General features: G+C 49.1%; 1 protein-coding gene across 1 annotated transcript in view; it reads left to right on the forward strand.

The window, feature by feature from the left end:
• The window catches only part of LOC144496822 (spliceosome RNA helicase DDX39B), a 45,303-nt gene that overhangs the window by 10,456 nt on the left and 10,292 nt on the right, over positions 1 to 24,555 (forward strand). Inside the window, exons 2-7 of the mRNA XM_078217375.1 lie at positions 1,869 to 2,100; positions 5,136 to 5,263; positions 8,232 to 8,324; positions 8,845 to 9,028; positions 9,952 to 10,070; positions 22,273 to 22,404. Of these exons, the coding sequence (XP_078073501.1) occupies positions 1,890 to 2,100; positions 5,136 to 5,263; positions 8,232 to 8,324; positions 8,845 to 9,028; positions 9,952 to 10,070; positions 22,273 to 22,404 (867 nt within the window). The 5' untranslated portion in view covers positions 1,869 to 1,889. The remainder of the gene's footprint in view (positions 1 to 1,868; positions 2,101 to 5,135; positions 5,264 to 8,231; positions 8,325 to 8,844; positions 9,029 to 9,951; positions 10,071 to 22,272; positions 22,405 to 24,555) is intronic.

Below are 24,555 nucleotides of genomic sequence, written 5' to 3' on the forward strand. Positions count from 1 at the left end.
CCCACAGTCCGAAAGACGTGCTGGTTAGGGTGCATTGGCTAAATTCTCCCTCAGTGTACCCGAACAGGCGCCGGAACGACTAGGGGATTTTCACAGGAACTTCTTTGCAGTGTTAATGTAAGCCTACTTGTGACACTAATAAATAAACTTAAAAAAAACCTAATGCACTGGTGGTGAGACCACATCTGGATTATTTTGTGCAATATTGGTCTCCTTACAAAGATATAAATGTTTTAGAAGCAGCTCAGTGACTAATAACATAAATGGGCAGATTGTCTTGTGAGGAAAGGTTAGGTTTGCATTCACTGGGGTTTAGAAGAGTAAGAGTTACGTTGATTGAAACCTTGAGGAATCTTGGCAGGGTGGATGTGGAGAGGATGTTACCTCTTGTCAGAGAATCTCGAGTTAGGGGGTCACTATTTAAAAATAAGGGGTCGCTCATTTAAGACAGATGAGGAGAATTTCTTTCCCCTCGGAGGGTTGAGAGTTTCTGGAACTCTGTTCCTCAAATGGCATTGGAAGCACAGTCTCTGAATATTTTTCACATAGTTTCGTAGATTAACAAGGGGGTGAAAGGTTATCGGGGTGGGGCGGGAATGTGGGGTTGAGTTTCCAATCAGATTAGCCATGATCTTATTGAACGGTGTAGCAGGCTTGAGGGGCTGAATGGACCACCCCTGCTCTAGTTCGTATGTTGCTCGTGACTACCCAGTCGAATTATAAAATGTGACCCCAGTGTGATATTCTTCACGACTGAGTTCACTATAAGAGCTAAGTTTCCACAGTTTCAGCATGACCTCAGCAAAGAGGGGTTTACTCAGAACGCGTCAATTCTACCGTTACTGGGCACCCTTAATACGTCCATTGTACATTCCGTGCATACTGGCATGAAGCTCCAACACGTTCCCAGACATTGCAAACTTCAGATAACAGCCAGAAAGATGCATAAGTTCATGTCAGTCTCTCCCAGTCATTCTGTTGCCATGGTTATAAGGTCCACTTAAGCTCCTCGATCACTTCACGATTATAAACACTGAACCAAACAGCATGTTTCAGACACTTATGGTTGACCTTTCCATTCCTTAGCTTCTCGACCTTGCCTTAGGCCTGCTTGGCGAAGCCGCCCGTGTACAGCAGAGTTGAAAGCTGTTTTAAACAGCCTTCATGGGCAGCACGGAGGGTTGAAAGTCAGCACAGTGGTTAGCACTGATGCCTCACAGCGCCTAGGGATCCGGGTTCGATTCCGGTCTGGGGTCACTGTGGAGTTCGCACGTTCTCCCCGTGAGTGTGTTTCCTCCGGGTGCTCCACTTTCCTCCCACAGTCCGAAAGGTGTGCGGGTAAGGTGGATTGGCCATGCTAAATTGCCCCCAATGTCGGGGGATTAGCAGGGTAAATATGTGGGGTACAGGTAGAAGGCCTGGGTGGGATTGTGGTGCAGAGTTGATGGGCTGAATGGCACTAGGAATTCTATGATAAAGTATCACGTGCTGACTCTTGAAGCATTCTCTTTTGCGTGTTATTGTTGAATCTGATGCTTTATTGGTGGCTATTTCTCCATCGTTTACAGCAAGTTGCTGCATTTCTTATCGTCTTGTTGTGTCCACTGAGCGGCATCGCACATTTTAAGTTGAGAACACGATGAGCTTGCTCCTGCAAAAACACGAAACCTGTGGAGCATTGGTTGGAATCAACTTGACACTGTTTGGGATCAGGCCAGGGTGTCTGATTGAGCCTGTCATATGGGGTGTAAGTATAAGGCGAGTGTTTAGGAGCTCTCAGAGCAGGGTCACCCGGAGCAGGATCTGACCCCAAGGTTTCTAATTTTGAATCTAATCCTCCCGTTGTTCTGTCTTTCTCCTCGCTCCAGTGAAAGCTAAACGACACAGAAATGGCAGAAAATGACGTCGACAATGAGCTCTTGGACTACGAAGACGATGAGGTTGAGAACCAGGCAGCCGGCGACGCCTCGGAGGTGCCCCTCAAGAAGGATGTGAAGGGCTCGTACGTGTCCATCCACAGCTCCGGCTTCCGCGACTTCCTGCTCAAACCAGAGTTACTGCGCGCCATTGTCGACTGCGGCTTTGAGCACCCCTCTGAAGGTACCCCTGGGGCGGGTTTTAAATTTGGTCGCGTCAAACCATAAAGGCTGGCGCCCCCAGCTGGAGTGAGCTACAGGACGGATGCGAGGAAAAGCCTCTTGCATAAATATAGAAGATAGGAGGAGGCCATTCGGCCCTTCGAGCCTGCTCCGCCATTCATCACGATCATGGCTGATCATCCAACTCAATAACCTAATCCTGCTTTCTCCCCATATGATCCCGTTCGCCCCCAAGTGCTATATCCAGCCACCTCTTGAACCCATTCAATGTTTTGGCATCAACTACTTCCTGTGGTAATGAATTCCACAGGCTCACCACTCTTTGGGTGAAGCAATGTCTCCTCACCTCCGTCCTACATGGAAGTTGTAGCTTTATCAGTGCTCTGTAAATTCCAGAGGTGAAGGATGTTCTGGTCGTGCACTTCCCTAAACCACACCACCCGCACCCCACTAATTTCAACCTTTTTAATCCCCCTCTTCTATTTTCTCCTGTGCTGCCTCTGGAAAAACAGCTCAAGGGGACTCATGCTCACCCTTCCATACTTAGACATTAGAGGTCTTTTCGAACGTTGTCTAATGACAGACAAGGTAGATAAAGGGGCGGCACGGTAGCACAGTGGTTAGCACTGCTGCTTCACAGCTCCAGGGACCTGGGTTCGATTCCCAGCTCGGGTCACTGTCTGTGTGGAGTTTGCACATTCTCCTCGTGTCTGCGTGGGTTTCCTCCGGGTGCTCCGGTTTCCTCCCACAGTCCAAAAGATGTGCGGGTTAGGTTGATTGGCCATGCTAAAATTGCCCCTTAGTGTCCTGGGATGTGTAGATTAGAGGGATTAGCGGGTAAAATATGTCGAGATATGGGGGTAGGGCCTGGGTGGGATTGTGGTCGGTGCAGACTCGATGGGCCGAATGGCCTCTTTCTGTACTGTAGGGTTTCTATGAAAGTATGTGCTTCGTCTGTTTTCCACTGCTAGCTTTTCCTGGAATAGAATCCCTACAGTGCAGAAGGAGGCCATTCAACCCATCGAGTCTGCACCGACCACAATCCCGCCCAGGCCCTATTCCCGTAACCCCAAGTATTTACCCAGCTAATCCCCTAACACTAAGGGGCAATTCAGCATGGTCGTTCCACCTAACCCGCACATCTTTGGACTGTGGGAGGAAACCGGAGCACCCGGAGGAAACCCACGCAGACACTGGGGAGAACATGCAAACTCCACACAGACAGTGACCCGAGCTGGAATTGAACCCGGGTTCCTGGCGCTAACCACTGTGCCACCCAAGATGTGTGCTGGAGGCCAATGGGAAACTGAAAGGTTATCACAATTTGTACTTTTCAACAGGTTCAGTGTTAGAAAGTATTCCAAAGTGCTTCAGGGAGATGTTTCTCATAGAAACGTATAAAATTCTATCAGGGTAGATTCAAAAAGAATGTTCCAATTGGGATGATTAGTATCCCAAGATGTGTAGAGTGGATAGATTAGCCATGGGAAATGTGTGGGTTTGTGAGGATAGGGTGGGGAAGAGGGCCTGGTTAAGATATTCTCTCAGAGAGTCAGTGCAGGCTCGATGGGCCGAATGGCTTCCTTCTGCACTGTAGGGATTCTATGATTCTGCCACCTGTAACGGGGAAATGCAACAGTCGACAACATGAAGTGGCCAAATGCCTGAAAAGATTTGACATGGATATGGTTTTGGTCTGTTGGATTAATTTAATCGTCCCCTTGCATCCGCTTCTCATAAATAAAAATAGAAACCCTGGAAAAGAGCCAGCAGGTTCTCAGCATATCAGGCAAGCGGGACCTAATTGTTTCTGGCACGATTCCCTTGGCGAACAGTTTTGGTTTCTTGTCTGTGCGGAGTTTGCACGTTCTCCCCGTGTCTGTGTGGGTTTCCTCCGGGTGCTCCGGTTTCCTCCCACACTCCAAAGGCACCCGAATCACAAACCTGCCCCTAACGTAAAGGGGAGACAGTAGCTTAGTGGTAATGTCACAAGACTAATAATCCAGAGTCCCGAGCGACACAGGTTCAAATCCCACCACAACAGCTGGTGGAATTTAAATTGAATTAATTAAAAAATAATGCTCTTCTCAGAAACTATCACCAGTTGTCCAAAGAAAACCGTCTGATCCTCTGATGTCCTTAAGGGAAGGAGGTTGACTATCCTCGCCGGGCCTGCAGTGGTTTGCACTGCTGCCTCTCAGCGCCAGGGACCCGGGTTCGATTCCCGGCTTGGGTCACCGTCTGTGTGGAGTCTGCCCGTTCTCCCCGTGTCTGCGTGGGTTTCCTCCGGGTGCTCTGGTTTCCTCCCACAGTCCAAAAGACATGCTGGTTAGGGTGCATTGGCCGTGCTAAATTCTCCCTCTGTACCCGAACAGGCACCAAGAATGTGGCGACTCGGGGATTTTTACAGTAACTTCATTGCGGTGTTAATGTAAGCCTACTTGTGACACCAGTAAATAAACTTTAAAAAAAATCTTAACTGTCGTCTGAAATGGCCCCCCAAGCCACTCAGTTGTACCAAGCCAATGCAGCATTTTAAAAAATTCATTCCCGGGACATGGGCATCCCTGGCTGGCCAGCATTTATTGCCCATCCCTAGTTGCCCTTGAGAAGGTGGTGGTGAGCTGCTTTCTTGAATCGCTGCAGTCCACGTGCTGTGGGTTGACCCACAATGCCGTTAGGGAGGGAATTCCAAGATTTTGACCCAGCGAAGGAACGCCGATATATTTCCAAGTCAGGATGGTGAGTGGCTTGGAGGGGAACTTGCAGGTGGTGGTGTTCCCATGTATCTGCTGCCCTTGCCCTGCTAGATGGAAGTAATCGTGGGTTTGGAAGGTGCTGTCTAAGGATCTTTGGTGAATTGCTGTGGTGCATCTTGTAGATAGTACACACTGCTGCTACTGAGCAATAATGTTTGTCTGACTCGCCTGAATTTTCTGTTTTTTAACTGCAGGTTTTCTTTCTTGTTTGATTGTATCTGCTGCTAAGTAACATCCATTTATCCAACATTAATTGCTGCTTCTGCTTTCCCCGCAGTGCAACATGAGTGCATTCCCCAAGCGATTCTGGGCATGGACGTCCTGTGCCAGGCCAAGTCTGGCATGGGAAAGACAGCAGTGTTTGTCTTGGCTACTCTCCAACAGCTTGAACCCGTCACCGGACAAGTGAGTTCCATAACAGTCGCCATGTTTGCGAGGGGCAGCCGCGCAGCCAATCTTTGCTTCCGATTCCACGTGTTTTACACGCGAAGTCGACAAACTGTAACGGTGACAAAAAGAACAGAAAATGCCGGAATTACTCCGCATGTCTGGCAGCATCCGCGGAGAGAGAGAGAGACTCAGGGTTTCGTGTTTCTGGTGGTTGATCCTTCGTCAGATCTTAGTGCATCTTGTGGGTGTACTCTGTATTCACTGCAGCCACATTGTGTACAATCATAGAATCCCTATAGTGCAGAAGGAGGCTATTCAACCTATTGAGCCTGCACCGGAATCCCACCCAGGCCCTAGCCCCACGTATTTACCCCACTAATCCCCCTGACACTAAGAGTCAATTTAGCATGGCCAATCCACCTAACCCACACGCCTTTGGAGTGTGGGAGGAAATCGAAGCACCCGGAGGAAACCCACGCAGACACGGGGAGAACGTGCAGACTCCACACAGACAGTGACCCGAGGCCGGAATTGAATCCGGGTCCCTGGCGCTGTGAGAATCTTGAACCTTTTCATTGGGGACCTCTTAAGTGGGCAGAAAATCTCTGGACCACCCATCAGATCTACTCCAACTGCTTTCACTTGTCATAGACTAAATCTCAGCAGATTTAATGACAACTTCTAAATTTAGGACATTAGTTTTTTTATTTGAATATTGTAAGTAAATGATGAACTCAACAAAAGTACAAACATTTTCCATAACTGTTATGACAGGGTGTTATTTAAACATGCGAATATAGGTTATAAATGTGCTGGTTAGGTGCATTGGCCATGCTATATTCTCCCTCAGTGTACCCGAACAGGTGCCACAGTGTGGCGACTAGGGGATTTTCACAGTAACTTCATTGCAGTGTTAGTGTCAGCCTATTTGTGACACTAATAAATAAACTTTAACTTTAAAACCATCTCAATCGTCTTGTGAAAAATGAAAGCTTGCCTTAATACTACACCAATCAGACAACAATGAAAATTACAGCACAGGAACAGGCCCTTCGGCCCTCCAAGTCTGCACCGAACATGTTGCCCGACTGAACTAAAAGCCCCTCCCCTTCCGGGTACCATATCCCTCTATTCCCTCCCGATTCATGTATTTGTCCAGACGCCCCTTAAAAGTCACTATCGTATCTGCTTCCACGACCTCCCCCAGCAGCGAGTTCCAGACACCCACCACCCTCCGTGCAAAAAACCTTGCTTCGTACATCTCCTTTAAACCTTGCCCCTCGCACCTTAAACCTGTGCCCCCTAGTAATTGACTCTTCCACCCGAGGAAAAAGCTTCTGACTATCCACTCTGTCCGTGCCTCTCATAATCTTGTAGACTTCTATCAGGTCTCCCCTCAACCTCCGTCGCTCCTGTGAGAACAAACCAAATTTCTCCAACTCTCCTCATAGCTAATGCCCTCCATACCAGGCAACATCGTGGTAAATCGTGGCCTCTCCAAAGTCTCCACATCAGTGTGGCGACCAGAATTGAACACTCTATTCCAAGTGCGGCCTAACTAAGGTTCTATAAAGCTGCAACATTTTTTAAACTCAATGCCCCGGCCAATAAAGGCAAGCATGCCGTATGCCTTCTTGACTAGCTCCTCCACCTGTGTTGCCACTTACAGTGACCAGTGTACCTGTACACCCAGAAGCATGAACAAGGGGCATGAATCTTAAAAAACAACATTTTTGTTGCTCGTGCTTGTATTGAATTGTGCTGCACGCACGAAGGAGCCAGCTTGCTCGTGTGACATGTGAGTGCTGGGCGGTGAGAGTTCTAGCTTGTTCTCTCGTGTGGATTATAGGCCTGGCATTGCGTTTCAGCCACTCCCAGGCTGGAACAAGCCCTATAGCACCCTGGCCAGTTCCACTTTGGGAACCACCAGTGGTGGAGGGTGGCGAATATTTAAGCAGAAGTTCCGTTGAAGGCTCTTTGATCTGAAACGTCAACTCTCTCTCGCTCTCCGCGGATGCTGCCAGACCTGCTGAGCATTTCCAACATTTTCTGTTGATAATGCTTCCTCTCCGCAAACTGGAATTAAGTCCGAGGTTAGTTAGCAGATTGTAATCTGAGAGTGGGATCTGTCCCGTGTATTACAGTTCCTGATCGGAGAGTGGGCTCTGTCCTGTGTATTACAGTTCCTGATCGGAGAGTGGGCTCTGTCCGGTGTATTACAGTCCTAATCTGAGAGTGGGGTCTGTCCCATGTATTACATTTCCTGATCGGAGAGTGGGCTCTGTCCTGTGTATTACAGTTCCTGATCGGAGAGTGGGCTCTGTCCGGTGTATTACAGTCCTAATCTGAGAGTGGGGTCTGTCCCATGTATTACAGTTCCTGATCAGAGAGTGGACTCTGTCCTGTGTATTACAGTCCTCCTTTGAGAGTGGGCTCTGTCCGGTGTATTACAGTTCCTGATCAGAGAGTGGGCTCTGTCCGGTGTATTACAGTCCTAATCTGAGAGTGGGCTCTGTCCTGTGTATTACAGTCCTCCTTTGAGAGTGGGCTCTGTCCCGTGTATTACAGTTCCTGATCAGAGAGTGGGGTCTGTCCTGTGTATTACAGTCCTAATCAGAGAGTGGGGTTAGTCCCGTGTATTACAGTCCTCCTTTGAGAGTGAGGTCTGTCTCTTTCTATTACATTTCTCTCTAAGCTGGAGGCCGTACTCTCACAAGGTTTGTGAACATCAAACCTGATTTTTATGCTTCAGTTAACGCATTAGAAGTTTCGGTGCATATGTAAGATTTCCCCTAATAATTGGACCTATTCTGTGTACCCTGTCTTGTTGGTACAGTTGCTTAGTCAGGCGTATGAATGCTTTGTGGTTGTGCCCTGTTCGGTGCTGGGATGCCAGTCCTGTGATACAGCAGAGCGCTCACCCAGTTAAGTGCCTTCTTTGATGGTTCTGTGCCAGGGATGTTTACTGTTTGTTGGTTTTTAGATTTCAGTTCTGGTGATGTGCCACACTCGAGAACTGGCATTCCAGATCAGCAAAGAATATGAACGGTTCTCCAAGTACATGCCAAGCGTGAAGGTAAGAGAAGGTGGCCATATTTCATTTAATATTTCCCCCAAGCTAACAGCTCCAGCTCCACCTTCTCCCCTCGCTTCCTGCCCTGAAGGAGTTGGTTCTTATTTGGGATGTGGTTGCATGAATGTTTTTCATTTGTTTTTATTTCATCTTCAGGGGATAGACATAGAAACCCGACAGTGCAGAAGGAGGCCATTCCGCCCTTCGTGTCTGTACCGACAGCAATCTCACCCAGGCTCTATCCCCGTAATCCCACACATTTACCCCGCTAATCCCTCTAACCTACGCATCCCCTGACACTAAGGGGCAATTTAGCATGGCCAATGCACGTAATCCGCACATCTTTGGACTGTGGGAGGAAACCAGAGCACCCGGGGGAAACCCATGCAGACACGGGGGTAGAGAATGTGCAGACTCCACAACAGACAATGAACCAAGCCGGGAATTGAACCCGCGTCCCTGACGCTGTGAGGCCGCAGTGCTAACCACTGTGCCACCGCACTTTTTTCTTTGGCTGCCCTAGGTTGCGGTGTTTTTTGGCGGGCTCTCCATTAAGAAGGACGAGGAGTTGTTGAAGAAGAACTGCCCACACATTGTGGTGGGCACCCCTGGCAGGATCCTGGCACTGGCTCGCAACAAGTCTCTGAACCTCAAACACATCAAGCACTTCATCCTGGATGAATGCGACAAGATGCTCGAGCAGCTCGGTGAGTGTACCGGGATGTACCATCCCACCAAGGCTGGGATTGGGAGGGGGGGCGGTGGAGACGGTGAGTAGGTTGGGGGCAGGTGCAGTGGGTGGAAGCAGTGGCTAGATGGGGGGAGGGTATTGGGTGGATTTGGGTGTGAGAGGTTGGTGGGAGGGGAGGGGGGGATCAAACACACTGTTTCTATCAGACCTAACTTGTATCTGTATTTCATTGTGTTCCTGGCAGACAGAGAGAGAGGGACATGAAATGGTAGCTCCAAGGTGGTAGTAAATGCTGCTTTGGAGCAGATCATGTTAAAGGGATATGGGGAGGAGGATTTGGAACCAGGGAGAGATCAGCCATCATCTGATTGTATGGCGGAGCAGGCTCGAAAGGCTGCATTTGCCCACTTCTGCTCCTAATTCCCATGTTCACAGACCCGTTGGGCTCAACAGCCTGTTTCTGTGTTGTAATTGCCGTATAAGGCAATATGAATCACAGAATCCTACAATGCAGAAGGGGGCCATTCGGCCCATCGAGTCTGCGCCAACCACAATCCCACCCAGGGCCTATTCCCCATAACTCCATGCGTTTACCCTATCTAGTCCCCCTGACGCTAAGGGGCAACTTATCACGGCCAATCCACCTAACCCGCACATCTTTGGAGTGTGGGAGGAAACCGGAGGACCTGGAGGAAGTTCACACAGACACTGGGAGAACGTGCAAACTCCACACAGACAGTGATCCAAGCCGGGAATCGAACCCGGGTCCCTGGCGCTGTGAGGCAGCAGTGCTAACCACTGTGTCTGACTCTGAGATCTTTGGATGGCTGACTGGTTTGAGTGCTGAAGATGATCAAACTGAAGATTGGGCTTATGAATTTGCAAAGGGACTCATTATCTTTCTCTAACCCCCCCTCCCTCCCACCCACTCTCTTTCAGACATGCGTCGAGATGTCCAGGAGATCTTTCGCATGACCCCTCATGAGAAGCAGGTCATGATGTTCAGTGCCACCCTAAGCAAGGAGATCCGCCCTGTCTGCCGCAAGTTCATGCAAGATGTAATTATCCTTCTAGCTTCTTTTTGGCCCTAGTTGCCTCCACGTTAAGCAGGCTGGCACGAGGTCTAAGTTTTACCCCCTGCCCCGTCACGGTGGGGGGGTGACGAATATAAAGGCGGAAGAAAGACGCAGTCGCCCTTTTAACGCAGCTCGTTTATAGAGTCAGGTTAAGGGAATATTTTCCCCTTGCGCCAACTTGCCCAAAGAGTGGGGGTCAGAGAGGAACAAGAGATGACGCGGAAGACCTTGCGGGAAGACTCTCTCGGACGAACACTTGGGTCAGGAAGTGTAGGCAGAAGCAGATACTCTTCACACCCGCCTCAAATGGTAGTTGAATCCTAACTGGCCAAATAGTGGAGAATGTAGTGAGATGGCAGTAACTCAGCACGCGGGCAGAGATTAATCCATTCACCAGCCACCCATGTCCTCTTACTCCTTGCAAGCAACATGGTGCAGCTTCCCCATAGCAACTCTGAAGGAATGCCAGATGTTTGCCAGTTCCCGACTCTTAGACCTTTTGTAAGGCTTACTTAAAAGAGCAGGAGAAGGTTGCACGTTAAAATGGGCAAAGGCTTTCTTTCAAAGAGGAACAGAAACAAAGGAGATTGCTAGCTGCAAGGACAAGGGGCAAGGGTCGGGGAAGGAAAAGTTAGTGTCTTAACTCTTCCCCCACTAGACACACACACACTCACACCCATACACACACATATATACACACACATCCCCAGCAGTTGGGGGCAAACCACAGTCCATTATCACACCCAGAAGACCTTTCGAGACGCACCACACCATGCCTCCATCCATCCCCGTCCCTCCCTCCCTCCCTCCCCCCCATCCCTCCCCAAACCCCTCTCTCCCCAGTGCAGCAGACCATCTCGGCCAGTGCGGCGGGCAGCGGCGAGGCGGATGGCCAGGTGCGGACCCCACGCGAAGACCTCTGGTGCGGATCGGAGTCCGGAGCCCGACAGACCCCTGGACCGGAGGAGGAAGGCGACGCAGTCGGCCGGCAGTGTGGGGGAGGGGGAAGCCACTCTATCCTTTTTTTTTTGCGTGGCTGCTCGTGCTGACCTTGCGAAGGGTGAAGGTTCAGGGGTTAAATCCAGCTGCCTTAAGGATAGCGTAGGGGATGGGGGATGGGTGGGGGGGGTGGGGATGGGGGGAGGGGGGTAGGGGGCGGGGTGGAGGAGAGAATGCTTGTTATTTTCTGGCTAAGCGGTCTATTGGCGAAAGAGTCCAGCGTAGGAAAGATCAAACTAAAAGCTTTGCCGCCTCAAGATGGGCGACAAGATGGAGGAGGGTGCCGCGCTGAAGAGACAGCATCCCTGTTGTTAGCCTGTCCTTTGGATTCCGACGTCTTAACTGCACTCTAAAGTAATGAAAACTGGGGAGTGACGTGCAGGAATTTAAAGAACTGAAATATAGGCCATTTAGGCTCAATAGGCCGACCCTCTAGATACCCCATTCAATATTCTCCAGCCTATTTCTACTGTCCATCACCGACCTCACTCTGTACCATCACCACTTAGTGGGCAAGCAATGCCAAGCTGACCTTTACTCCCTGTTTTTTAAATTCTCTTCTCTGGTGGCCGAGCGCCTTCACCAGAGTGTATTTGTCAGTGTCGCATGTAGGCTTACCTTAACACTGCAATGAAGTATGGGCGGCACGGTAGCACAGTGGTTAGCACTGTTGCCTCACAGCGCCAGGGACCCGGGTTCGATTCCCGGCTTGGGTCACTGTCTGTGTGGAGTCTGCACGTTCTCCCCGTGTCTGCGAGGGTTTCGTCCGGGTGCTCCAGTTTCCTCCCACAGTCCGAAACATGTGCGGGTTAGGTGGATTGGCCATGCTAAATTGCCCCTTAGTATCAGGGGGACTAGCTTGGGTAAACGCACGGGGTTATGGGGATAACGCCTGGGTGGGATTGTGGTCGGCGTAGACTCGATGGGCCGAATGGCCTCCTTCTGCACTGTAGGGATTCTATGTTTCTAAGTTCCTAATCGCCACACTCTGGCGCCTGTTCGGGTGCACTGAGGGAGAATTTAGCATGGCCAATGCACCCTAACCAACACATCTTTCGGACTGTGGGAGGAAACCGGAGCACCTGGAGGAACCTCACGCAGATATTGGGAGAACATGCAGACTCCACACAGACAGTGACCCGAGGTCGGAATCGAACCCGGGTCCCTGGCGCTGTGAGGCAGCAGTGCTAACCACTGTGCCACCTGAAGGGTTTTTGAAAGCTTCCTCAAGAATCTAGGATGGCACTCCGATGCAATACTGAGGGAGTGCAGCACTGCCAAGAGATGCCGTCTTTCAGATGAGGCATTAAGCCAGGGCACCCCCTGGCCCCCTCAGGGTGACCTTCCATGCCACTGTTTTGAAGTAGGGGAATGGGTACTACCCCCTGGCGAATGTTTAACCCTCACCCCGCATCACTAAAATCTCTTCATTGCCACATTGCCAATTGGGGAGTTTGCAGTATGCAAATTGGCTGCCGGCTTTCCTGCATTATAGCATAGAGTCATCGAGGTTTACAGCATGGAAACAGGCCCTTTGGCCCAACTTGTCCATGCCACCCCTTTTGTTTAACCATCATGCTAGTCCCAATTGCCCGCATTTGGCCCATTTCCCTCGATACCCATCTTACCCATGTAACTGTCGAAAATGCCTTTTAAAATACAAAACTGTATCCATGTAGCAGTAACTATGCTTTTTTCAAATTGTCCTCAGTTGCCCCTAAAATGCGTTGGTCTTGAAAAGAATGCTGCAGAAATACAAGACTTACTTCCTTTTCTTTGTCCCGAGCAGAGCAAGCTTGACTTCCTTAACCCTTTCCTCGTAAACCTCTGGTACACAGAATCTTGTACGCTCAGCCTCTTGTACCGTTGCAAAGCTGTGACGTAGTGACGGGAGCTGATGTCCACTGGATGTCCGTTCTGAAGGACAGTGCTCCTGACCACGCAGCGCTCCCTCAGCCGAATATAATTGTAGCGACAGCTCCGATTGTGTTCTCAAATCTCCCATCTACCGCCTCAAGCCATGACCGTGAATCAGAGGCATGCCTGAGGTCAGTTTGCCCACTGGGCCATTGTGGGAAAGGGCTGATTACATTCCGATATCCTCCAAGCTTTCCATGGGGAATTTCTGTACAAATTCTGGACCGGCTGGCCACGAGGAAGCTGTCTCTTCTTTTTAAACCTCTGCTTTATGACATTGTTGACTAACAGATTGGCAGCGTAAGGGCATGGAATCTCAGGCTTGCCATACAATCTCCTCTTGGCGGGGTGCCCTTTCTCCCGATGCAGAGCCAGGGTCGTAGCCAGTCTGTGCCAGTCATTGGCAGGCAATGGTGACTGGTAGTGGTTGTAAAATTCTCTCATGAACACATGCACGTGAGGAATAGATTCATAGAATCCCTACAGTGCAGAAGGAGGCCATTCGGCCCATCAAGTCTACACCAACAACAATCCCACCCAGGCCCTATTCCCATAACCCCAAATATTTGCCTCGCTTGACACTAGGTTCAATTTAGCATGGCCAATGAACCTAACCCACGCATCTTTGGACTGTGGGAGGAAACCGGAGCACCCGGAGGAAACCCACGCAGACACGGGGAGAATGTGCAAACCCCATACAGTGACCCGAGGCCAGAATTGAACCTGGGTCCCTGGCACTGTGAGGCAGCAGTGCTAGCCACTGTGCTGCCCCAAACAATATAAACAGAAGATGCTGGAAACCTGCTCAGCAGGTCAGACAGTTCCTGGGTTAACATTTCAGGATGTGGAGATGCCGGCATTGGGCTGGGGTGAACACAGTAAGAAGTCTCACAACACCAGGTTAAAGTCCAACAGGTTTATTTGGTAGCAAATACCATAAGCTTTCGGAGCACTGCCCCTTCGTCAGATGGAGTGGAAATCTGCTCTCAAACAGTGCAAACAGACAGAATCAAGTTGAATCAAGACAGAATCAAGAATCAGTATTCTACAACTTGATTCTGTCTGTTTGCACTGTTTGAGAGCAGATTTCCACTCCATCTGACGAAGGAGCAGTGCTCCGAAAGCTTATGGTATTTGCTACCAAATAAACCTGTTGGACTTTAACCTGGTGTGAGACTTCTTACTGTGTTAACATTTCAGGCCAATGGCTTTTCACCATCAGCTGGTGAGAGAATTAGCAGCCAATCTTGAACTTCATCACCAGAAAAGAGGAATTTATTATTGCGTCCAACCCGAATCGAGAGGCTCCTTTAAATAGCCAACCCAAAACTCAACGGAGTTAGTTGGTGGGCATAATCTTTCCTATTTTAAGAAGTAATCTGGGGGGGGAAATGTTTTTGTTTTTCCTCTTTTCGTTTCTAGAAATGAACTGATTTGACGCATTTTTCAACTCCAGTGGTTAGCACTGCTGCCTCACAGCGCCAGGGACCCAGGTTCAATTCTGGCTTCGGGTCACTGCCTGTGTGGAGTTTGCACATTCTCCCCATGTCTGCATGGGTTTCCTCCGGGTGCTCCGGTTTCCTCACACAGTGCTATTAAACGCCCTCATTCTCATAGCTTAGATTCACCCAAGTAAGTTTATATATATTTGCAGTTATCACCCTCTTCTGTCCTGGAGGGACTGACTGACTCCTTGCTCGGCAATGGCTTAAAAGCAAGTGCCAACCCACTTCCATTGTTTGATTGGGCAAAGATGGAGGGTGTAGCCTGCGTTCTGTGCCGTTAACAAACGGGCAAGAAACTCAATGGGATTTGGGGAAGGAGCGGTATTAATAGATGAAACCGGTCCACCTAAAAATGATGAGGTGGGGCGGGGGGGAGCAATTTCCATTTAGTTCTGGGCGAGGCCCCATTCCCAGTCCTAATGATGAGCCAACATGGGATTGTATGGCGTTTCGATGCAGTCGGGCGTAGGAGAAAGAGAGGCGATGAAAGGCTATATCTGCTGCTGTTTTAGATGATGGATGTCTGTATTTTAACCACGGTATGAAAGAATTGCGTCTTGGAAGAGAATTTCGTTTGCGGATTACTGGGGGAAATTTCATGATTTAGGCTGGTTTCTAAGGCAACCCTGCCCCAGTTCTAGTCAGCTCAAAGGATTCCAAAGCAGGCCAAGGCCAGGTTTAAACCCAGAATCTTACAGATCTATTGTGGCTGTTTCCTTTCCACTGAACAAGACGTTCGGTTTACGTTTTGTTTGGGAAGTTGGGAGGATTGGTGGGTTGGGAAATCGGACGCGACTGTACGCTTTTGTTTTAGTCTGACCAAGTTGTTCTGGTTTGATACTGATTGGAACTGCTGGCATGTAGACACTAAAGAGCCTTCTAACTCGGTCTGCCAGAACTTTCCATTATTGTGAACTTCCTGCTCATCGGGATGTGGACTGGAGACTAAAAGGGTTTCCAATTCAGGCATCAAGCCATCTCCCAAATGTAGTATGTCATTACCCTGCCTGACAAATTCCCCTGGCTAAAAGATGCACTATATGTAGTGTCATCTAGGTATCTGTTGCCAAACCTAGACTTTTGGCCTATAGTCTCTATTTTATCATCTGTCATAGAATCTTTACAGTACAGAAGGAGGCCTCCGAAAGAGCATCCCACCCAAGGCCATCCTCATAAACTCACGCATTTACCCTGCTAATTCCCCTAAGCTGCAAATCTTGGGACATGGGGTAATTTAGCATGGCCAATCCATCTAACTTGCACATCTTTGGAGACAAATAGTTGTTAGCCACCTCCGACTGCCTCAGCACAGACTGGGCCTGGGTGGCACAGTGATTAGTACTGCTGCCAGAGACCCGGGTTCAATTCCCAGCTCGGGTCACTGTCAGTGGGGAGTTTGCCCATTCTCCCCGTGTCTACGTGGATTTCCTCCGGGTGCTCTGGTTTCCTTCCACTGTCAGAAAGACATGCTGGTTAGGGTGCATAAGATATAGGAGCAGAATTAGGCCACTCGGTCCATCGAGCCTGCTCTGCCATTCAATCATGGCTGATATGATTCTCTTCCCATTCTCCTGCCAAGGTAACCCTTGATCCCCTTATTGATCAAGAACCTATCTATCTCTGTCTTAAAGACACTCAATGACCTGGCCTCCACAGCCTTCTGCGGCAAAGACTTCCACAGATTCACCACTCTCTGGCTGAAGAAGTTATAAGGACAAAGAACAATACAGCACAGGAACAGGCCCTTCGGCCCTCCAAGCCCGTGCCGCTCCCTGGTCCAAACTAGACCATTCTTTTGTATCCCTCCATTCCCACTCCGTTCATGTGGCTATCTAGAAAAGTCATCTCAGTTTTAAAGGAGCATCCCTTCGCGCTAAGGTTGTGCCCTCGAGTTTTAGTCTCTCCCACTAGTGGAAACGTCCTCTCCACATCCACTCTTTCTAGGCTTCTCAGTATTCTGTAAGTTTTCAAGATTTATTTATTAGTCACAAGTAAGGCGTACATTAACACTGCAATGAAGTTACTGTGAAATTCCCCCCCTAGTCACCACACTCTGGCGCCTGTTCTGGTCAATGCACCTAACCAACACGTCTTTCAGAATGTGGGAGGAAACCAGAGCACCCGGAGGAAACCCACGCAGACACGGGGAGATGTTGAGAGGCATAGATCGGGTGGACTCTCGCAGGCTTTTTCCCAGGGTGGAAATGTCTGCTACGGGAGAACACAGGTTTAAGGTGCTGGGGGGTAGGTACAGGGGAGATGTTAAGGGTAAGTTTTTCACACAGAGGGTGGTGGGCGAGTGGAATCGGCTGCTGTCAGTGGTGGTGGAGGCAAACTCAATAGGGTCTTTTAAGAGACTCCTGGATGAGTACATGGAGATTAACAGGATGGAGGGTTATAGGTAGGTCTAGAAGGTTGGGATGTGTTCGGCACAACTTGTGGGCCGAAGGGCCTGTTTGTGCTGTAGTTTTTCTATGTTCTAACGTGCAAACTCCACATCAGACAGTGACCCAAGGCCAGGAATCGAACCCGGGCCCCTGGCGCTCTGAGGCAGCAGTGCTAACCACTGTGCCGCCCCTAAGTTTCAATTAGATCCCACCCCCCATCCTTCTAAACTCTATCGAGTACAGACCCAGACTCCTCAACCGTTCCTCATACGACAAACCCTTCATTCCTGGGATCATTCTCGTGAATCTCCTCTGGACCGCCTCCAAGGCCAGCACATCCTCCCTTAAGTATGAGGCCCAAAACTGCTCACAATATTCCAAATGGATCACCCGGACACAAGCGGGCACCAGGGATATTAGACAGAAAGGGATGTATGTACAGTGAACCCAGCTGACTTTCTCTCCGCCGAAGAGAAAACAATTGCGTTCAACTTGGGGAAATGTGAGATGCGTGTTGCATTCGGACAGTCCGACAGCCCATGAGAGGGAATCTCTGCCCCACGGAATTTAATGCCTTTTGCAGAAATCTTTAGCCGCTGTGCACGTGCGTTAAGTGGATTTATTTCTCTCTCAGCAGCCACAATAGACTGTTTGGTTTGCCTCAGTAAATATAGTTTTCTTTACATTACCTTCCGGGGGGAGCGGGTGGTGAAATCCTTCTTGTTAATGGTGTTTCGAATTTAGTTTCCGACAGGGGACATTCCACCTTGTCTGTCTGCACGGAATTCTTTGGACTGCTCTATAGCTCTGAGAGTCTTGTATTAATGTTTATGGAAATGGGAGTGGGGGAAAAGGTTCGCTGGGCTTAAACACAAAAAAGGAGTTGCATTTTACATTGCAGTTCAGTGGAACAGACCATTTGGCCCAGCTGGCCTGTGCTGGCTTAGATCCTTCATATGAGCCTCACCCCCACACCCCATAAAGGGCGTGACCTCAATCCTTGGTGGCACAGTGGTTAGCACTGCTGCCTCACAGCACCAGGGACCCGGGTTCGATTCCCAGCTTGGGTCAGTGTGGAGTTTGTACATTCTCCCGGCCACTGCGTGGGTTTCCTCCGGCTGCGCTCCGGTTTCCTCCCACAGTCCAAAGATGTGCGAGTTAGGTTGATTGGCCGTGATAAATTGCCCCTTAATGTCCTGAGATGCGCAGGTTAGAGGGATTAGCAGGGTAAATATGTGGGGTTACGGGGATGGAATGGGATTATTGTTGGTGCAGACTCGATGGGCCAAATGGCCTCATTCTGCACTGTAGGGATTCTATGGATACGCTAATAGGGATAGGGGAAAGAATTGTGAGGGAGGCTCATGTGGAACATAATCATCAGCACAAACCCAGATGGGCCGAATGGCCTGTGTTCGTGCTGTAAATCCGATGCAAAACTGTTGAACCTGCCAGTGTTGCAGCTGTTTAAAAGGGTTTAATATTTAACGGATTGCTAATTCCCAGCTGAGAACATTCTGTTTAGTTTCTGTGTTAAGTTCCTGTTTGAACCATGAGGTTGAAACTATCCGTTTTTCTGAGTTCTTTAATCTCCTTAACGGTTTGGGTTGTTTTCAGACATTGGACTAGACCGCGGTCTCAAACGGGTTATTGGTGCCACCCATGTCCAGATGGGGGCACCCCTGGGTATTTCACAAAATGGTTCAGCACAAGACAAGGCCATTCGACCCATGGTGCCTGCGCCAGCTCTTTGTAAAAGCTAACTCGTTAGTCTCACTCCCCCGCTCTTTCTTCCATAGATCTTTCTTTTTCTAAGTTTTTGTTTGAAAAGTCATCTGTTTCCTTAGGATTGCCTCGTTGAAAGTTTCGCTTAATCTTGCCTCTGGCTCTTTTGCCCTTAAATTAATGTTACGGGGAGATGCCGGCGTTGGACTGGGGTAGGCACAGTAAGAAGTCTCACGGCACCAGGTTAAAATCCAACAGGTTTATTTGGAATCATGAGCTTTCGGAGCACTGCCCCTTCCTCAGGTGAGTGGAGAAGTAGGTTCGCAAGCACGGCATATATAGGCAAAGACACAATTGCAGTCTGTACCTGTAAAAACTTGATTACTTGTAAAGACTTGCATTCTAACCATTATCTTGCAATTGTGCCTTGTCTATATATGCCCTGCTTGTGAACCTACCTCTCCACTCACCTGATGAAGGAGCAGCGCTCCGAAAGCTCGTGATTCCAAATAGACCTGTTGGACTTTAACCTGGTGTTCCGAGACTTCTTACTTAAATGAATGTCTGCTAGTTACCGGCCCTCCTGCCAGCCGGCATGGTTCCTTCTTGCTGACTCCCATCAAAACTCCATGTGGAAACATAGATTTTTCAGCGCAGAGTTTAAAGTTTATTAGGCATAAGTAAGGCTTACATTAACACTGCAATGACGTTACTGTGAAATTCCCCAACACTCCGATACCTGTTCGGGTCAATGCACTCTAACCAGCACATCTGTAGGAGGAAACCAGAGCACGTGGGGGAACCCCACGCAGACACGGGGAGAACGTGCAAACTCCGCACAGTCACCCAAGCCGGGAATCGAACTCCAATCCCTGGCTATGTGAGGCAGCAGTGCTAACCACTGTGCCACCATGTCACCCTAAAAGGAGGCTAAATGGCCCATTGATTCTCTGCCTGCCAACATAGAGCTCCCCAGTCTTTCCCAGATCAAAACCTCATGAATTTGATTATATCAACTCAATCTTCTCTTCAGCTTCTCTGCTCTCAAGTCAGCAACCCCAGTTTCTCCAGTTCCAAATAACAAGTCCCTCATCCCTGCCATCGTTTCTGGTAAGTCTCTCCTGCACCCTCTCTCAGGCCACAATATCCTTTCTGAAGTGTTGCTTTGAGCATTGAGCACCATGCTCTAGCTGGGGCCAAACAGGATTTCATTAAATTTTAGTACAACTTCCTTGCTTGCTTTTGTACCCAGTGCCTCTTAATAAAGCTAAGGATCCTCTGATTCCCGTAATTTGGGGAGGGGTGGGGGATGTGCGTAGACACCCCTATAAAGTGTGTTGCTCAGAATTGCAAGCTTTAGACCAGGTAAGGCTGAATCAGTAGAAACATAGAAACTAGAAGCAGGAGGAGGCCATTCGGCCCTTCGAGCTTGCTCCGCCGTTCATCACGATCATAGCTGATCATCGAATTCAATATCCTGATCCCCCCTTCCTCCCATGTCCCTTTAGCCCCAAGAGCTATATCTAATTTCTTCTTAGAATCCATAGAATAGATTCCCTACAGTGCAGAAGGAGGCCATTCGGCCCATTGAGTCTGCACCGACAACAATCCCACCCAAGCCCTATTCCTGTAACCCGTCATATTTACCCTGCTAATCTCCCTGACACTAAAGGTCAATTTAACATGGCCAATCAACCTTACCCGCACGTCTTTCGACTGTGGGAGGAAACCGGGGCACCCGGAGGAAACCCACACAGACAGGGGGAGAATGTGCAAACTCCACACAGACAGTGACGCGAGGCCAGAATCGGACCCGGGTCCCTGGCGCTGAGAGGCAGCAGTGCTAACCACTGTGCCGCCCTCTTGAAATCTTGTAATTCTATTAAGACTGTGTAGGTATAATTCCTTTGGCTCCTGTTTTATTTTGTTAACTCTCTAAACGCTGAAGTATTTGTTGTCTTTCCAAACGCAGTATATTTCCTCCATCCTTTCTGATGCTGTATGGGGTGGGGAGGGTGGTGACAGACTGTCTGACCCTTGAACCCCTGTGACCGGCCTGGCACTGAAGGGCATGCTGTCACTGCCAATCTTGGAAAATTTGTTCAGTGAAGTTTCCCTTCGCCGTTCTCTCTTCTGCTTCTGGGGGCTCTGATATTGTAGCACATTTGATTTGATTTATTATTGTCACATGTATTGGGATACAGTGAAAAGTATTGTTTCTCGTGCACATTGCGGACAAAGCATACCGTTCATAGAGTACATAGGGGAGAAGGAAAGGAGAGGGTGTGAAATACAGTCTTACAATCATAGCTAGGGTTACATTCATATCTAGGGTAATTTTGTCACGCATTTGGATACAGTGAAAAGTATTGTTTCTTGCGCGCTTTACAGACAAAGCATACCGTTCATAGAGAAGGAAAGGAGAGAATGCAGAATGAAGTGTTACAGTCATAGCTAGGGTGTAGAGAAAGATCAACTTAATATGAGATAGGTCCATTCAAAAGTCTGACAGCAGCAGGGAAGAAGCTGTTCTTGAGTCGGTTGGTACGTGACCTCAGACTTTTGTATCTTTTTCCCGATGGAAGAAGGTGGAAGAGAGAATGTCCGGGGTGTGTGGGGTCCTTAATTATGCTGGCTGCTTTTCCGAGGCAGCGGTAAGTGTAGACAGAATCAATGGATGGGAGGCTGGTTTGCTTGATGGATTGGGCTATGTTCACAATCCCTTTGTAGTTTCTTGTGGTCTTGGGCAGAGCAGGAGCCATACCAAGCTGTGATATATCCGGAAAGGATGCTTCCTATGGTGCATCTCTGACTGGTACCTCACTCAAATGACCAACTTTGGTGCGCACAGTCACTGTCTGTGTGGAGTTTACACATTCTCCCCATGTCTGCATGGGTTTCCTCCGGGTGCTTCGGTTTCCTCCCACAGTCTAGACATGTGCAGATTAGGTCCATTAGCCATGCTAAATTGCCCCTCAGTGTCAGGGGGATTAGCAGGGTAAACCGTGTGGTTACAGGGATAGGGCCTAGGGGGGGAATTGTTGTCGGAGCACACTTAAAGGGCTGAATGGCCTCCTTCTGAAGTGTAGGGATTCTGAGATTTCTAACTTCCCCACCCAAGGAAATAGTTTCTTTTTTCCCGCCCCATCCTCCCTCTCCTCTTTCTCTCTCTCCTCTTTCTCTCTCTCCTCTTTCTCTCTCTCCTCTTTCTCTCCTCTTTCTCTCTCTCCTCGTTCTCTCTCTCCTCGTTCTCTCTCTCTCTCTCTCGTTGATTCCTTTAATCACCTTAGAGCATCCCTCAATCTTCTGTATTGGAGCACGTACAGGCTTTGTCTGTGCCTTTGCAGTGATAAGATGTTTTTCTGCATGGTAAACTTAGCTGAGGTATGGGAGAGGGTTTAAGACCAGCGTAACCTCTCACTTGAAAAATGCAGACGTTCATTTTACAAAGTGTCGATGACCTTCCCATTGCCATCGTTCAACACGACATTAGTACAAGACTGCTATCCTTTGCTGCTTCTGGGGCAATGTGGTGGGCTGGGGGTGGGGTCTGTCTCGTGTGTGGACAACTGGGGTTGCCTCGGAGTGGCAAAGCTCAGAGGCTGCCTAGAGGGGGGTGCGGATTTAACAGTGGGGTAATTTGCTTCACAGCCGATGGAGATCTTTGTGGACGATGAAACCAAGCTGACCCTGCACGGCCTGCAGCAATACTATGTCAAGCTGAAAGACAACGAAAAGAACCGCAAGCTCTTTGACCTGCTCGATGTTCTGGAGTTCAACCAGGTAACGACACCTTCCCCTAGCCCCTTCCCCTCAGCGGAGAGGAGCCGTGTGGGCGGTGCGGTGGCACAGTGGGTTAGCACCGCTGCCTCACGGCGCCAGGGACCCAGGTTCGACTCCCGGCTCGGGTCGCTGTCCGTGTGGAGTCTGCATGTTCTCCCCATGTCTGCGTGGGTTTCCTCCGGGTGCTCCGGTTTCCTCCCACAGTCCGAAAGACGTGCTGGTTAGGTGCTAAATTCTCCCTCAGTATACCCGATTAGGTGCCGGATTCGGGGGCTCGGGGATTTTCACAGTAACTTCGTTGCAGTGTAAATTTTTAAAATTCATTCGTGGGACATGGGTGTCGCTGGTTGGCCAGCATTTATTGCCTGTCCTTAGTTGACCTTGAGGGCAGTTAAGAGTCAACCACATTGCTGTGGCTCTGGAGTCACTTGTAGGCCAGACCAGGTAAGGATGGCAGATTTCCTTCTTTAAAAGACATTAGTGAACCAGATGGGTTTTTCCAACAATCGACAATGGTTTCATGGTCGTTAGTAGATTCTTAATTCCAGATATTTTTTTTAATTGAATTCAAATTCCACCATCTGCCGTGGTGGGATTCGAACCCAGGTCCCCAGAACATTAGCTGAGTTTCTGGATTAATAGTCTCGGGATAATACCACCAGGGTTCAAATCCCACCACTGCAGATGGTGGAATTTGAATTCAATAAAAAAAAATGTCTGGAATTAAGAATCTACTGATGACCATGAAACCATTGTCGATTGTTGGAAAAACCCATCTGGTTCACTAATGTCCTTTAGGGAAGGAAATACCACTCCGCCTCTGACAAGTAAGCCTACTTGTGACACTAATAAATGAATTTTAAAAGAGCAATACTGCTGGGTCCATATGGGTTAGCCCCAATGTCTAAATGGGGTGAAAAGAAGGTGTTGTGGTGCTGTCCTTTCAGAGATATCTGCTGTGTATATCCAGCATTCTTGTCTTTATTTAAGGATTTTCTAACTGGGTTAGTGAACTGAAAAGTTGAAGATACATTCTCTGGAGATTGGCGGGGGGACGGGTGCACTTTTAGACATGATTCCCAAGGGATTGAGAGGAATGTTGGTGTTACACCCATTCCGCCCTACATGGAGGGTAAGGTCAAGGTGGGAAATAAAACCAGTGTCGCCTCCAATTCCTTGGTTTCTCAACGGGAGGGTCAGAAAGACTCGCAATTATATTGTGCCTGTCCAACCCCACAGTGCTTCACAGACAGTGATGCGCAGCCACTGTTGTGAGGTTGGAAACCCGGCAGTCTGTTTAGCTACAACAAGAGCTCTTGTCAGCAACAATGTGAAAATGATCCGATTTTGACGTTGGCTGAGAGATAGATATCGCCCAGGTCACCATCACCTCTTCAGAGAATCATAGAACCCTACAGTGCAGAAGGAGGTCATTCAGCCCAACGAGTCTGCACCGACCACAATCCCACCCAGGCCCTATCCCTGTGACCCCATGTATTTACCCTGCAAATCCCCCTGACATTAAGGGGCAATTTAGCATGGCCAATCCACCTAACCTGCACATCTTTGGAGTGTAGGAGGAAACCAGAGCGCCCGGAGGAAACCCACCCACGGGGAGAAGGTGCAGACTCTGCACAGTGAACCAAGGACGGAATCCAACCCGGGCCCCTGGCTCTGTGAGGCAGCAGGGCTAACCACTGCGTCGCCATTAATAATCATTCCACGACATTTAAATGTCATGGCTCAGTTTAAAGCAATTCGTACCTATTTGTATATTGTAAGAGATCATGAAAGGCCATTCTGCTCTTGATATCACACTTTTTGTTTTCATTTATTTAAAGTTTATTTTAATAGTGTCACAAATAGGCTTACATTAACACTGCAATGAAGTTACTGTGAAAATCCCCCAGTCGCCACACTCTGGCGCCTGTTCGGGTACACTGAGGGAGAATTTAGCACGGCCAATGCACCCTAACCAGCACATCTTTCGGACTGTGGGAGGAATCCGGAGCACCCGGAGGAAACCCACGCAGACACGGAGAGATTGTGCAGACTCCGCACAGACAGTGACCTAAGCCGGGATTCGAACCCGGGCTCCTGGCACGTGAGGCAGCAATGTTAACCACTATGCTACTGTGCCACCCACAATAA

Source organism: Mustelus asterias, chromosome 8 (genome assembly GCF_964213995.1).
Source record: "Mustelus asterias chromosome 8, sMusAst1.hap1.1, whole genome shotgun sequence".
Classification (NCBI taxonomy): Eukaryota; Metazoa; Chordata; class Chondrichthyes; order Carcharhiniformes; family Triakidae; genus Mustelus; species Mustelus asterias.